Source organism: Urocitellus parryii, chromosome 4 (assembly GCF_045843805.1).
Source record: "Urocitellus parryii isolate mUroPar1 chromosome 4, mUroPar1.hap1, whole genome shotgun sequence".
Classification (NCBI taxonomy): domain Eukaryota; kingdom Metazoa; phylum Chordata; class Mammalia; order Rodentia; family Sciuridae; genus Urocitellus; species Urocitellus parryii.
In genome coordinates, this window is record NC_135534.1 from 194,396,256 (window position 1) to 194,408,744 (window position 12,489).

The 12,489-nt window shown below is 45.7% G+C and overlaps 1 protein-coding gene across 3 annotated transcripts in view; it reads right to left on the bottom strand.

Moving 5' to 3' along the window:
• Astn2 (astrotactin 2) overlaps positions 1-12,489 on the bottom strand; it is an 833,116-nt gene that overhangs the window by 584,484 nt on the left and 236,143 nt on the right. For 2 of the 3 annotated variants that reach the window (XM_026393325.2, XM_026393324.2), the window contains exon 5: positions 6,819-6,968. The exons of the other annotated variant lie outside the window; for it this stretch is intronic. In XM_026393325.2, the coding sequence (XP_026249110.2) occupies positions 6,819-6,968 (150 nt within the window). The remainder of the gene's footprint in view (positions 1-6,818; positions 6,969-12,489) is intronic. 3 annotated transcript variants of the gene reach the window in all.

Sequence of the window (12,489 nt, forward strand, 5' to 3'; positions counted from 1 at the left end):
CTCCTCTATGAAGTTTTCTTTAATTACTCTTCTGGTTTCGTAAACACCTCAAGCAGGCCCACACCACCTCCACCTCCGTGTATTCATTGTGCAATGAATATCTAATCCCCTGCTTCCTTCAATAAATGATTAAATGGGGGGAGGGCAGAGAGATGGGTGGCACAACCTATACCTGTGTGGCATCCCAAAAAATTTGGTTGGAGGCCTTTAAAAAAAATGCATAGAGCATGATCCACCCTCAGCCATCGGGGGTTCCTGAGGACAGGAATGGTTCCCTGAGGCCACAGAGAGCCTGAAAGGGGCAGGTATAGGAGATGACCTCACCTTACGAAAACTTGAGCTCTTACACACTCTTACAGCAGTGCTGATGGCACAGAAAACAAACCAGTGCAAGGGAAACTGTATACACTGACTTCTAGTTATGAGAATAAATTGATATCATTTCACAGCTCCAAGATCTTATCCAGGATAGCTTAAGAGTAGAACTCAAGTCATCCGAGAATTTCAAGGTGGACTTTGAATTCAGAGTTACACAATATACCAGTCGGTTAACCTTGGACAAGCCACTTAAATAGTACAAGCTTGAGTTTTCTCCTTTGTTGAAAGACTGTGATTATAGTACTCATCTTATGAAGCTATCGGGAGCTTTTAAATGAGAGGATATACAGCCGAATGCCTAGAACATACTAAATGACCACAGATGGTAGGTTACTCTGCATCTCATCTACCTTCAGCATTCCATGACTCTTTTAACTAAATTCTCCTATCCATCTATCCATCTATCCATTCACCCATTTACCAAAACACCTACCCATCCAGCCAGGCTTCCAGCCAGCCATTTCTTTTATCATTCAGCCAATTAATGTCCTATTCCAGTTCTTCGTTAGGCACAGGGGCTACAGACAGCACAAACCACTGTTCTTTCCATCATGGAACTGTGAGAGTTGAAGGAAGTGTCAGATATGTGCACATGTACTTAGGATGGATGACAGTAAGGACTGTGATGATGGACAGCCCTGGGACTGTGAGTGCACAGAGAGAAGGGTGGTGCATTCACCTGGGGTAAGGGCTGAGGAGGTGCTACACAGAGAAGACTCTGAAGTTGGATTGAGAAAATGAGTAGCAATTTTCTGCCTGCAATTTTCTGACGAAGGGGTGAGTCTTTCAAGAAAACATGATCAGTACTCAGAAAGCAAGTCATATTGAGGGACGGAAAATATGGCCCAGGAGGTTGGAGAATATGGCAGTGCAGAAGTGGGAGGTACACACAGGTAGGGTGGAGCCCAATCCAGGAAGGAGACTTATATAGCAGACAAGGCCATTTTTTTTTTTTTTTAAATCAGGGAGTGAACTCAGGGGCACTGAGTTCACCAGCACTGAGCCACATCCCCAGCCCTATTTTGTATTTTATTTAGAGACAGGGACTCACTGAGTTGCTTAGTGCCTTGCCATTGCTGAGGCTGGCTTTGAACTCACGATCCTCCTGCCTCAGCCTCCCGAGCCACTGGGATTACAGGCACGCCTGGCTCAAGGCCAACTTCTTAATCTGTCCTATTAAATAATGTGCTTTTCATCTTAAAGATTTTAGAGTACATGCATATGCACGGGGTAATAATATTGACTAAAGTAAGAGTAATAATCATAGCAAAAAGAATAGCAAGTAATTGAACACCTGTGTGCCCTTTGTCTGGCCTGTACTGAAAGCTTCACAGGCGTTTGCTTGTTTGGTCCTATGGAAGTCCTTTAAAGAAGGTACCGCTACCCTCCCCTTACTCATCAGCTTATTCCTAGTTCTCCTTCCTGGGACAGGAAATTATCTGAAGACTCGCGCAAATGTTAAATCAGTTCACTGACAAATAGTAGAGCACAATTTAAACTGAATGACACATGTTCACATCATCAATAGAGTGGCACATGTTTGTTTTCATACAGATGGAAACAGGAATGGAGACCTGATCACCAGTGCCTTCTGAGCACGGCTGGAGACCCTTTGGAGGTGTGTCCACTCTCATCTGCCTTCAGAGGCCCCCACGTCGGGAGTGAAAAAGCCCACTGCCGTGCAGGTGACAGAATATAAGGAAAGTGCTGTAGGCAGGGGAGTGACAGAGCCAGATTTAGAGTGTTTTCCCAAGATCACTCTAGCTGTCAGGGTGGACGATGGATTTGTGGACCACAAGGCTGGAGGAAGAGGCTGCTGCAGGAATCTGGATCAGGGAGAACAAAACCTCCTCCAAAGCAGCCACCGTGGCCCAGGAAGGAGGGGATGGACGTGTGGGGATCTGGGTCCCGATGGACAGGATCTTGATGTCACTGATAACCCTGGCTCCTCTTCCTGGAGGACTGACTGTGTGCCAGGTGCTGGGTTGGGCATCTCTCAGGTATTATTCTGCACCCACATGGGAGGTTGGCACTTTACAGAAGAGGAAATGGAGGCTGTGTCCAGCACTTCTTAGTTTGCTTAAGATCATTCGGTTTGCCAATGACAGAGTTAAATTCCAAATACAGAGTCCTGTTTCTAAACAGCACTACCTAAACTGCAGGAAACTCAAGAAGTTCCTCTGCACACTCCAAGAAATCCTCCCCAGCCTTATCTGAATGCCGACACCTCTCTTTCACGGCCTTTGAGGCCACCAGGGAGTGGCTACTTATTAACAGCTGCCTCATAAAAATCTTGTCACAAACATGGAGCCAGCAATTAGGTCCTCTGCTAGCCTTCCACTGTCTGATGAAGGACGATGTACTTCAGCATCCCTAGACCTCTCAGGAGGAAGCCACAGTCATGAAAAACACATTGGAGTTGCTCTCAGCCATGTGCTCAATTCCACGACACGGGTTCTTAGCCACCCACTCCATCTGCTGGAAACCGCTGGGCCACACGGAGTGGGCGTGGAGCCTAATGAAGCAAAGAGAGGCCAGGTGCTCCCACTCTGGGCCAGAAGGCCCACAGCCACCTCAGTGGCAGGGTGAGGGGAGAGACAATGAAAGACTCAGGATTCAGACCATCATATTTGAGATTTTTGGCGGTCAGAGAAGGGTAAGGGAGCATGCCTAAAATTGTGTTTCCGAGGATACTTCTGTTCTGCAAGATGTTAATAAATGTTCCAGGGGGAAAAGCAGAATCTGTGCACAAGATGGTCCACTGGGTTAAACAAAGCAGCCCAGCTCTCTGTACTGCAGCCCACTGTCTTTAATAGATGAAAAGACATTTAGAAAGCTCCAAGAGGAAGAGGGAGTGAGCAGAATTTCCAAAAATTTGCTTTGACTCATGCATTTCTGTGCAAGGAAATCTTTAATCTTTTTTAAAAAAATCTATTTTTATTTGTAGATGGACACAAGTCTTTATTTTATTTATTTATTTTTATGTGGTGCTGAGGATCGAACCCAGTGCCTCATGCGTGTGAGGCAAGTGTTTTACCACTGATCTACAACCCCAGTCCCCCAAGGAAATCTTGATAAACAAGTTTGGAAGTGCAGGGCTGATGTATACTGTCTGCACCCCTTTCCCACAAAATCCTTCCTGATGGTGGCAGCAAACTTGCAAGCACAATGCTGTTGAGCTGTTTTTGGTAATGGCTTTGACAGCATGCCCTTGAGCACAGTTGATGTGCTACTTGTCAGGAAGTATGTCTATGGGGAAAGTGGGGTCTGCTGGAGGTCAGTACCAGGAGGCTTTGGTTCAGCACGGATCCCTCTTACACCATCAATTTGAAAGTTATAAAACTGAGCCACTTTCGGATGCCTATACACTCACTTAGTCAATAAATATTATTAAACCCTGCCTGCCTATGCATGAAGGTTTATAAATTTGAGGCATATCTTTGAGAGAGGAACACATATAGACAAGAGAAGAAATGAATTTTAAACTAAACTACTACTTGGAGGAAGCAAAAGAAAAAAAAATTCAAAAGAATTATGTAAAAGATCCTAGCAAGTTTGGTATCCAAAGGAGGAGAACTTTTGATTGTCTGGTCACCAGAGATGGTGCTGAGGAGCTGACTCTGAGCCCAGGGGTGAAACGTGAGAAGGGGCCAGACAGGAGGAGGATGAGTATGTAAAGGGGGGCGGTGTAGAAAGAGACATGGCAAGAAGAAGGACTAGTAAGTTCTCAGCCTCTAAAGAAGGGAACCCTTAGCTCTGTGCAAGAAACAGGAAGGAAAACAAGAAACAGGTTTAGCTGAAGCACAAGAAAATGCAGAGCAGGTGATATTAGGGAAGACAGCCTCGCCAGCTTCAGATCACACAGGGTTGACAAGGTGTGGTGCAGGCTGAGTCCCAGAGTTTGGATTACATTCTTAGGCAAACAGGAAACTATTAAAGCAGGAGAGTGATATTATCTAGTGATATTATCTGATTGATATTTCTAAAAAGTTACTCTACTTTGAGGGAACTGAATTTTTTTTAAAAGGGTGTAGTTGAAAGGAGAAGGTAAGAAATGACAGTGGTCAGAATTTGACACACATTGAGGAGATTCAAATGGATTCCTTCATGCATTCATTCTCTGAGGACCCATCTAACTTGTAAATTAAAACAGCATGCTATCCAATCACAATCTAGGTCAAGGAGATGTACGCTAATAATCTTACTCTGAAATTCTACTCTAACGGGGTGAGAGAGAGAGAGAGATTTCCAAGCAAAGGCAAAGATTATGCAAAAGAAAAAAGAAAAACTAAAAACCACAAAAGACTTGTATGAGGCATTGTTTATAATGATGACATATTAAAACCTCCCATGTTTCTAATTGTAGAGGCTGCTTAAGAAAATCATGGTGCATGAAATGGATATTTTAAAATAATTCAGTGACATAAAGATGTTTAAGGTGCGATACTAACACATAAAGAAGTGAGAGCTTATTGACTTGAAGTCAAGGGTATTTACGGGGTATACAATTAGGGGAATGTGGGAGGGGGATTCTTGGTGGATGCTGAAGGAATAAAGATAGATAGGGAAGACAGTAAAATTTTGAGTGTCCCTGAATGCTCAATGTAGGGAAAAAAATTCACAATAGCATTTATTCAGTTCTTGATACAGGTTTCTTGGAGATTCTCAGGTAATCTACATTTGTCATTTCTTCAGCTCCTCCTAGCAATCTTCTAATATAAGGATCATGGTTTTGTGCAATGGGAAACTGAGGCTCAGAGAGGGCTGATAACTCTATCTAAGCCATGCAAGTGGAAACTGATGGGGTTGGGATTAGCACTGAGACATTTCTGACTTCAAGGCAACTGCTATTTAGCACATGAGTTCCAAAAATGAATTTCATAATTTTCAATGTGTGGCCTCAGCTTAACATGCAGATCTGGGGTTTTCACAGCATTCACGATCTCACAGGAGTGAGACATAGACATGCTTTCAACAAACAGCAATCATCTCCCATGTGTCAGACACTGATTTAGGCCCAGAAATGCAAACACCACCCAAGCAATAAGACAATCCCTGCCTTCTGCCCAGCTAAAAGAGCTAGACGGAAGCAAATTACAATATGCAAAAATGAATCCAGTGATTAACACATGTATAAAGGAAAACTAGGACAATCCAGTGGGAATCGTGACTTCCACACGATACCTTCGTGGAAATGCACGCCTTAGGTTTGACTTAGAAAGACAGGTAGGATTTCACTTGTGTAGAATTTGATGGTTTAGTTAAAAACTCACTCTGATGGCTTTTTCCTGGATCTACCACACTTACTAGGCTGTCTGTCCCCTTGGGCAGGTTACTATAGCTCTTTTTGCCTCAGTGAGATGATCTATAAAATGGGAATTGTCATTGTACTGCCTCATATGGTAGCTCTGACGATCAAACAAAATAAGATGTATATTGCTGCCTAGAATAAATAAAGTGTGAGTAAATAAATTATTTATAGGGGTCAGATAGGTGACTTCATGCAGAGACAGTGGTACGAGGAGAGACACAGAGAGAGGTCAGAGCTCATAGATTTAGAAGAGACAGCGATCAAAACTCTGTGGGGCTTTGGATGTCACGTTCCTCAGCCTGAATGCTTCTGAAGGTGCCAGACGGCCACAGAAGCCATGGAGAAGAGCTGGTTATTGGAAACTGAAAAGTGAGAGGCAAGAAGAAACACAACCAGATGCAGACTGAAAAGAAAGACCAGGCTTGGAAATCAGGCCATGCCAAGTGCGTTCCTCACATACACAAAGTCATACAGATGGCCAGGAAGATGATGAGGTAGCAGAGGGAAAGAGAAGAGGGAAGATCAACAGGAGGGGCAGAAGGAAAATGCTACTCTTTATGAAATGTTGGGCATTGTACTAAGATATTGCAAGGACCCCATGAAACACTCTACTTGGGGAAGTAGAGTGTCAGCCTAGGTGACATACTAGCAGAGCAAAAATTTGACTTCAATTCTTTCTAGTTCAAAATACTCATACTTTTGATCCCTGTGTCACTTCCTTTCCTACAGACTGGACTCGACTTCCTGTTCTTGGGGGCCCGTGTTCCTGACCTCCAGTCAAGGAGTCTTTTCACTCTCAGTTCTCCAGGTTGACACCAACCACAATTTAAAAGACCATCTACTGTTTGCAGGTCCTGGTGCTAGAAGCTTCCCATAGATTGTTGCTAATTTTCTTAATTCCTCCAGAATTTAAAGGACCCATCCCCATTCACAGATGAGGAAGCTGGGGTTCCCAGAAGTGAGCTCTGTCCCCAGGGGCATAGGTCTGCTTTCTCCAAGGGAATTTATAAGGGACAAAGTGCAACGGGGTTCTGTGAGTAATGCAAGCAAGGGAAGAAGTCTTTCCAGCATCTCTGGGACCCTAGGACAGCCTGCTGTCTTCCTGGCAAGAGGTGCCAGGAGAGCCTACCTCGAGACTTGCTCCTCCGCTTCCGCTTCCCTGCCGAGGCGCTGCGCGGGGCTGGCTGCAGCTGACTGATCTCGATGGGCGTGTTAGCGCGGAAACTCTCCTTGAACTTCTGCATCAGGGACTCCACTGTCTCCTGCGTCGCCTCAGCTGCTGATACAGGGTGGCAATGGGCTGAGATTAGGGCTTGGCCCACCCTTAGCCCCTGGAGGACTGGGCTTGGCCACTTTGAGTCTCAAAACTCCCTCCCTGACCCCGTAGAGATACAGAACCACACGCCATGGGCATACGCACAGATGTAACGTCAGCTTTATTGAACACCTACTATGTTACAGGTGCTGCCCTGTGCCCTTGGGATACAGTGGTAACAATTTAGATACAATCCGCATTTCAGGTAATTCATTCTTTGGTAGCATACAAATCCCAGCAATGCTAACCCTGCAACACTTATGTGATAGGAGAGTTTAGAACTCTAGAGCATCTCACTCCAGGCTTTCTGAAGAGAGCAATATCTAAACAGAGATCTTAAGGATGAGTGTAAATTAGCAAAGGCAGATCAGGATGGAGGTGGGGAAATCTGGAAAATAAGTGTCCAGGCCAGAAGAGCATGTGTGATAATCTGGAGCCAGAAGGAGCATGATTCTTGAGCAACAGAAAGGACCTTAGTGTAGGTGCAATGGAGCTTGCACGGGTAGATGGTAAGAAACAGCTGGAGGGAGATGGACACCTTGTAAACCACATTTGGAATCTGGATGTTATCTCAATGGCAAAATGTTGTTACTGAAGGGCTTTAAATAGAAAGTTCATGGGAAATTGAGCCTCTTTGTTAACAATTATTAATTTGACTGTGGAGAATGCAAATGGAGGCAAGAGAGATGATCAGCATTGAGACTTTTGCAGTAGCCAGTCAGAGGCAATGGTGCTTGAACCAGGGCAGTGGTAGCAAAGGTCACTCAACGTCCTAGGAGATAAAACTCCAGTACTGTGGACACGTAGGTCACTTAGCACCATATCCCCATTATACGGAGCTTACACTGAGGTCTGCAAACGAGCTGTGTGACTTGCTCCAAGCCAGCAAGTGATGCAGTCACACCTTAGGATCTCTAGTCTGACATTCCCTTTACAAACAACACCTTCCAATGATCTGCTAGCAGGATTTCCACAAAGTTTCAAAACGACTGGTTAGAAAGTTCCAGCGAATGAAGAAAGTGAGGTCAGAAAGACAGAGAGAAAAAGGCAGAAGATTAAAGGAAAGGGGAAAAAACCAACAAGGGTTGAGAAGGAAGGAGAAAGACAACATGAAAGGCAAGGAGGGGAGACCAGAAAGAAGACCGGGGGGCTGCTACATGGGCCCCGTGCCTTTGTTCTGAGACATTCCCAAAGACAGCCTTGACTTTGAAATCTTCAAACTCAGCCCTCCCTCCGTCTCTGTCTCCGGAGGCGAGGGAATTTCTTCAGCTACCTTCTGTCTGAGACCAGGAGGCGGCAGGTGCCAAAGACTTTCTTTGAAGAGGTTTCATCGGATTGGACAAAGAAGGTTCCTGAACATCCCAGCACCCACGGCTAAAGTGCTCCTGTTTCCTCCAGATATCCTCCCATTAGACAGGTATGTCTGCAGGGTAGGTGCCACCCAGAGGGCAGATTGGGAGAGTAGGTTCTGTGAGAAGCCTCATCCTCAGGGACAGAAGGATAATATTTGGTGTCTAGGGAAAAGACAACAGGCAACAGAATGAGCTGCGTGGTGACATTCTAGCTCCCTCACTGCTCCTGCTCCCCTCTCCAAGGACACCTCCCTTAGGTCCTACTTAAAGTGGTGCAATAAGACTCCAAACATGGGCTCCTTACTCAAGCCTGCAGAGGAGACCCCTCCAAAGGAAGGTAAAGTTCTGAGAAGCAACGTCAGGCCCAATTTGATTCCTTAAACCCAGAGAGAAGAGTGACTTAACCCAGAATTGAAAGAGGTAAGATAAGCCATTGTAAAAGAACCCAGAACAAGTAGTGAACTGTCTGAAATTCTCAAATAGAGGGACTCCCCTAGGTTTGTCAATATTCATTCATTCGCTCATCTCCCCACTTATTTATCTCTTCATTCAGCAGCATTTACAGAAAAACCATCACGAGCCTCTGGTGAGAACAAGAGGAACACGTCTTGTTACAACCAAACACTGTAGACTGGTTAGCTTAACAAAACATCATGGACTGATGGCTTCAACAGCAAACTCTTATTTTTGTAGGGTCGTAAGGAGGTAAGTAAAATTGAGGGAGGTCATAAGAAAGGGTAATAATCTGATTGGACTGGAAAGAGAGACACCTCTTTCTCTCTCCCTCTTCTCCACCATATGAGGACACAAAGAGGAGGTGACGGTCTGCAAGCCAGGAGGAAAACCCTCACCAAAACCTCACCCTGCTGGCCTTAGACTTTTAGCCTCCAGAACTGTATGAAAACCATTGTTTATGCCACCCCATCCACTGTATTTTATTATGTAGTCCAGTCAGACTAAAACACAATCTAAAAAAGACTATGACCTTGTCTAGGAAATAATGGAAATGTGCTTCATGGAAATGGGCACATGACTAGGGTCTGAAGAGTATGCATCATCAAGTGGGAGGGAGTGTTGGGTGTTGGAGAGGTGAGGTGAGGACAGAAAAAGAGATAGAACAGTCTGAATGAAGACCTTTTAGGGAGAAGGACTATGGAAGGGGTTGAAACCGGCCTTTGGTACTGAATTACTGCCAGCAAGTGACATGAGATAACCCAGGAGAAGAAACAGGAAGCCTAACCCTGACCCTTACTCCTTGGACCTTGTGAAGGATGGACCATGCTGAAGGTTTTAGAGGGGCAGGAGCAGATTTGCATGAAGGGAAGATTTCTCTAGCAAAAGAGAGAAGAATTCACTGGGAAAGAACAGGAATGAAAATGAGAAGACCAACTAGGAAGATAACACAGCAGCACCAGAGCCCAAGTATGAGACGATGGCTGCCGGGAGTAGTGCAGACACTGTAAAGATGGGGATGTAGGTGGAGTAGTAGAGAGAAGAGAGGCAGAAGCAGTAGAATAGTAGAGACTGAGAAGTGGGCAACATTGAGAGTGATATTGTAGGTAAAACACCCTCGGGTCGTGAACGCAGACTGAAAGGGGCAGACGTGGGGTGGGGAACTTGAGATTGACTCCTGGTCTTCTGGCTTTTCACAGCTGCAGAACGATGGTCCCTCATCAAGAGCAGGGACCCTGTAAAAGTCCACATTTGATAGGCATGAACAAGCTTGATTTTAGGTATGGAAACTTAGGGGTCTCTTCAAAACATCTAAGTGGCAGTGTGGAGTAGAGACTTGAGTTCTTTGGGTCACACACTCGCAAGAGAGAGCCAGCCTCTAGGGAGACTCCATTCAGGCATCCCTTCGAACAGGTAAGAGGAAGTATCTGTAATAGTAAAGAACATGAGCTTCTGGCACAGTGCAGGCGACAGAATGCATACATACCCCTACCTGTGCTCATTGCTCTCCACTGGCACCCATGATCCACCATGCTCCTCAGGTGCATTCTTTCCATTGGCACCTCTGATCCACCATGCTCCCCAGGTGCATTCTTCCCATCTGTCGCAGTGGCAGATCCCTAGGGGCAGTATCACCTAGCTCCATGTTATCTGGCTGCAAGGTGGGTTTGGCCAGTAGGATGCTCTGGCTAAAGATGGGAAGGGAGAGTGTAGAGTATCTCTTCCCTCACTCCATTCCTGTTTCCATACCATATCTGATAGAGACAAGGACCCTGGGTAATCACATCTTCTGCCAGGGGTCCCTTTTCCACAGTTACAAATCTCACACCAATAAAACCACTTCCTCTCCCTGCCCCTTCAGTTCCAGCAGCTAATAGTGGCTTCCTGTCCTGTCCTGTCCCTGGCCCCCTGATTTCCACATATTGACTCTCCTTGCTCTTCCTAGACCTCCACAAACAGTTGATTCATTGAATTCTTATAAAATCTTTTTATATTTTGGGGATGCTTCTTTGTCTAGACAGAAAATGACTGATACACTATCCCCTCTCTGTTCTTCCTATCTCTGAAATTCAGCAATTTCCAAAGGTCAGCGTATCCCTGTCCTGTTATTTCTACGTTCTTTCCCTTGAGCTGATATAGACTTAAATGGCTGGGGGAGAGGAAAGACACACGGAGAGAGAAGGTTTGCTCCCCTGAGCTTCAAGGGTTTCTGATCCCAACTGTAGCAAATCCTATCCATCTGTTTGGCTGCTTTTGTCTTGGCAACAATGCCAAGAGCCCAGGCGGGCTGAGGGGGCCAGGGCTAGTGTGCATCTCTTCCCTCTCCAATTTCGTCCTGCACCCCGCCCTCTTCACAGCACCCCTCCAGCCCCCATTCTGCAGCTCTATCAATATCAATACATCAAGTTGTTCAAATAAGCCTTATTACCTCCTGGTACCCACCAAGCTCTGCCTCCCCAGAGCGGCAAAATGCTCACCATGGCCCGGATGAATGCAACAGATGGTGCTTGATTTGAGCATCGCGGCAGGCCGAGGAAAGGGAGGGAGACGAGGGGAATGCTGCCTCTTTCTAATTGACATATGAGAGATTGTCGAGCTTAATGGGAGTGAACCACCCGGGTCTAAGGGGAGAAGCCCTGGCGCCCAGGCCAAGCTGGAAAGAGAGAGGAGAAGAGAGCAGGAGAGAGAGGGAAGAGGAGAAGAAAACCAGAGTGGAAGGCAGAATCATGCTCAATAATCAATGATGGGGGCAAAGAGGATGATAAGGGAGCATAGAGAATGGAGGGTGTGGAAAGGACAGGAAAGAAGAGAGAGAAAGAGAAAAAGCCAAAGAGAAGACCCAGAGAGAGGGCTGAGCCATAGTCCCTTTGCAAAGGCAGAAGGGGCTTGTTGGTTTCCAGATACCAGGCAAGCCTCGGCCTCTTCCTCTACCTTGCAGAGCAGGCTCTGCGTGTTTGTCTGCACTGATTCTTGACAACTGTATACTCAAACTGTTATGCACTGCTCTCTCCTCCCAACAGCACCCAGGATGTTCCACTACTGAAATATGTATAGGTTTGAGTTCAAGTTTTGATAGCACTTTATCACCTCTTTAATTTTTTCAGACACATTCAATCTGTGTTAGAAGAAAAATTCACAATTCTTGAGCGACAACTCTTTGCCAGGAAAGGAGCCTGGCATTTCCTTATGCTTTCTCATTTATTCCTCCTAACAGCCTTGAAAGGCAAGGATCATTAACTCCTATTTTAAGATGAGCACTAAAACTCAGACAGGTTAAATGGTTTTCCAGGGTCACACAGCCTAGAAATAGCAGAACTGAGATTGGGACTCAGGTTACAGTAACTGAAGCTCCAGCTCCATTCATTGCACCCTTTAGGTCCTGCCTCTGGTCTGCTTGGTAGGTGGACATTGAGTTTGGATGCCACTTCTTCAGGCCTGGAAAGTGACTCTGATAGCCAGTTCCAATTTATATCATCTTGGCAAGGGAGCCCCAGGCAATTTGGTCCTGGCTGGAACCAGTGAGTCCCACTGGTTAGAGACTGGTCTCCAATGCCAGAGGAGCCTTCCCCAAGACTGTCCAGTATGGGAGTCCCAAGCTCAGCTCATGTTGCATGCTGTCACTTCTCTCTCATTATAGAATGATGCTCAGAGAACAAGCAGCCGGTGGTCACTGACCACGT